The sequence below is a fragment of the Centruroides sculpturatus genome, unplaced genomic scaffold (assembly GCF_000671375.1).
Source record: "Centruroides sculpturatus isolate CEXI.00-Female unplaced genomic scaffold, Cexi_2.0 scaffold871, whole genome shotgun sequence".
NCBI lineage: Eukaryota > Metazoa > Arthropoda > Arachnida > Scorpiones > Buthidae > Centruroides > Centruroides sculpturatus.
In genome coordinates, this window is record NW_019385033.1 from 1 (window position 1) to 3,675 (window position 3,675).

At 26.6% G+C, this 3,675-nt stretch overlaps 1 protein-coding gene across 1 annotated transcript; it reads left to right on the forward strand.

The window, feature by feature from the left end:
- Positions 1-140: 140 nt before the first annotated feature.
- Positions 141-2,748, forward strand: LOC111633679 (reelin-like; the record flags this gene model as incomplete). Its single annotated transcript, XM_023378292.1, has 3 exons — positions 141-349; positions 2,338-2,513; positions 2,592-2,748. Coding segments are annotated over 3 exons (524 nt in total), but the record flags the coding sequence as incomplete, so codon positions are not given.
- Between the last annotated feature and the right edge of the window lie 927 nt (positions 2,749-3,675).

Genomic DNA, 3,675 nt, shown 5'->3' on the forward strand with positions numbered 1-3,675 from the left:
TAATTTTCACAATAGGTTAATAGTAGAAAACACAAGGTTTCTTCATTTTTTTTCATATATTCTTTTATTTAACAAAAATATAGAATTTTAGCTTTTAGTATACATAGAACATACTAAGATGAATATGTAATTTTATACAGTATTTATTTTTAATAGATGGACTCGTTTTCATTGGAATCAAGAAGCAACTCAAGAACTTTCAGTTTCACATAATTGGGGTATAAAAGATATTTACATTGGTCCAGCCTGTAAATATAATTGTTTTGGACATGGTTCCTGTTATAAATTCCAATGTAAATGTGATAAAGGATATTCTGGAGAGTATTGTAGAAATGTAACAGCAAATATAGTAAGTTCTAACACTGTACTTAAGTTTTATTAAACATTAATACTTTTTTTTATTTTATAATGTTCTAGTAAAAATATGATACAAACTAAATCACAAATCTTATTTATTAAATATAAATCTGAAAAGTCAAATAATTTCAGAATATGTTAAGGCTAATTTTTAATTAATTAATATCAAAATTTTATCTAAATATAAGCAATACCTTAATGAAAAATGAATAACTTTAATCAATTTCACTATCAGGTGAAATTGATTCAAGTTATTAGAACAGGCAAAGAATAAGTTAGAATATTTCTATAAGAAATAATAGGAAACATTTCCCAATATCCAAATTCTTTGTATTTTGAACTATTTTTGGGACTACATTAGATTTGGATGATGTGGTATGTATATATTTTATATTTTTCAGATATCTTTAGGATGCAATGCTTCATGGAATGATCCAATAATACCTGTCAAATTAGAATTTTCAATTGATTTTGGACAAACATGGCATTATGTTACTCCTCAGTTTTTACCATCTGATCCTGGATTTTCAGGAGTTGCACAGTTTCCATCAATATATCAAGCACCTATGAAATGGCAAAGAATTACCATTCCTTTAACTGGATTAGCTAAATCCAAGTAATGATAAAAATATATTTCAATAATACTTTCTCATGCATAAATTTGTAAAATTTAAGTATAAAATAATAAATTTAAATATAAAATAAAAAATTTAATAAGCAATTTAAAATGTTTTATTTTTACTAAGATAAACATTAATATTACAGACTGGCAAAGTCAATAAAAGATTATCCAACCACTTATCAAAACAATCTACAACTCATAAAATTTTGCAAAACAGGAATATTTCTATGGGGAAAGCCAATAGCATCTCTAGCTTCTCTTGCTAATTCAATTGATGATAATTTATGAATAATTTGAAATGAGATTGAGAAATTTTAATATAAGAAATTACCACAGTACCTTTATCTAGTATAGTACACTTGTTTTTGTATTAAACAGAACTGATACTAAGATAGTTCTGTTTTATCATAGATGTTATGAGTTATGTGTTTAAAAACTTTCACATTTAAAAACTGTTAAATTTAAAAATTAATTGAACAGAAAAGTCAAAGATTTTAATTATGCTTAGAATTTGATGATGGATGCTGCAAAAACAGTTGATTATTATTGACTAGAATTCTTTATTGAATTCTGTTATTACAGTCAAGTCCACATAAGTCAACACCCCAGGGGAAGTGGAAATGTTTCAAGTTATCCGATATAATGACTAAAACAAAGTTGAAAAAACCACAAAACTACAATTAGAAAAATAAGTAGTACTTTATACAGTACATGCAATGTATCTCTCTGACCATCCATCACTGGCACTAATGTTGGTTTCTACTCCAAGTAACTCAGTGATTTCCATTGCATTTTGTTTTAGAGTTGGTCCTGAAACAGGAAGATTTGATGAACAAATTTGCTTTAGCCAACATTCCAGAGCATCTTTGACATCTTTCTCTGGCATTTTCAAGATATGTCAACTTTCTCTGGCATTTTCAAGATATCCATGACAAAGACTCAACAAAAAGTTTTTTAATTTCCTCTTTTTTTCCAGAATTCTAATGTTGTTCTTGGAAGGTTTTCTTGTTTTGCAAATTCGGTTTGCAAAGTTTTATTACATTCAAATTCAGATACAAGTTTATATTTTTCCTTCAGCATAAGCATTGTTATGTTTTGAATACTCATTTATAACAGAAATGTGAAACACTTGCTGCAAATAATACATGAATGAAAGGTGAGAATATGCAAAATTGGATTCTGCTAAGACGTTAAGCTGTGTGCTGTGAACTTAATTTTTTCAGGAGGGCCAGTTGACTTATCAGATGTCTAAATGAGTGTGGGACTGAAAAAGTATGNTAAAACATTAATGTTTTAAAACTTGCATTTAATATTTTTGAGTTTTAAAAAAATTTAAATAATGGTTTTGATATTTTTAGAAATATTTTAAAGACACATTCAATTATCCAAAAATTGACACCACCTATTGGTCCCAAATATTTGGTGGTAAAATAGATTATCCTTGTCAATCTTTGATAGAAGGTATGTCTATTACATTTAGTGGATGGGGATTGAGGATATTAGAAACAACAGATATGGATTTAAGAGATGCAAAGTATGTATTTTTCTGTTTAATTTATTGAATTATTTCATGCAATGTTATGTAAAAATTTATATAGTTTTCAATTTATAGATTCATTCAATATATTGCTCATCTTGGTGGAAGTGGAGATGGAATTGCATGCATTGATGCTTTATATAGAAATCAAAGTATTTTATTGCAGTTTTCTATAGATGGAGGTATGAAAAAATTATTTAATTTAGTTAATTAAACTATATTGAAGATATTTCATATATTTGACCCCTTTAGTTATTCGCCCGACAACTACATAACTGGGGCAGGTTACATAGCGTTACAGAAAACTCGGTTCTTTCGGCTCCCCAAAAAAAATATTTTTTTGGATTTTTGGAATGTTTTTTGTCTCCAAATTTTTTCAAAAATTTTTACCCGCGCGAAAAAAGTTTATCGCGATTTTAATTTACCTTTAATGACGCACGATTGTTTTTTAATGGGATTTTTTTATCAAATTTAATTAATCATTCTAAAGTTGTAGTGCACGGATTTTACTTCCGTAAAGTTATTTAAAGCTACTTTCTGATATCAAAAACGATCTCCAATAGTTTTTTAATTTTTTTAATTAATATATTTAATTATATATACGTTTAATTAAGTCGGGGGGTCGGAAATTGAAATAAAAATTTAAATTTTTTAAAAATATTTAAAAATATACGGACAGCTAGTATTCACTCTACTTTAAACCCTTGTCCTCCCGAGACGTCTATGAGAATGTCCCGGGAAATCCGAGACCAGATGTTCTCAAGGTCATCCAGCTGTGTAAACAATGACTCATCAGTGTCAAATTTNATTCCGACTGAAAATCTTGAATAATCTTATGCAAAAGGATAAGTATTTGGTATTGTTACGAGATTATTTTTTAAGTATGTTTTTGTATATTAAGCTGAAACATTTAAAGATAAAAAGTATGAATGTATATAATAATAAACTTTAAATTGTTTTGTATATTCTCTAATTTAATATTATATTGTTTTCTTTATTTTACTTTATTTAAATATATATGATTACCTAAAATAATTTTAATATATATGACCATAATTTTTTAAAACAATTTCCTATGGCATACTATAAAAGAGAAATTTCTGGAAAATATTTTAGGAATTAAATTTTTCTCAGAGAAATTTTTTATATATTTTACGAT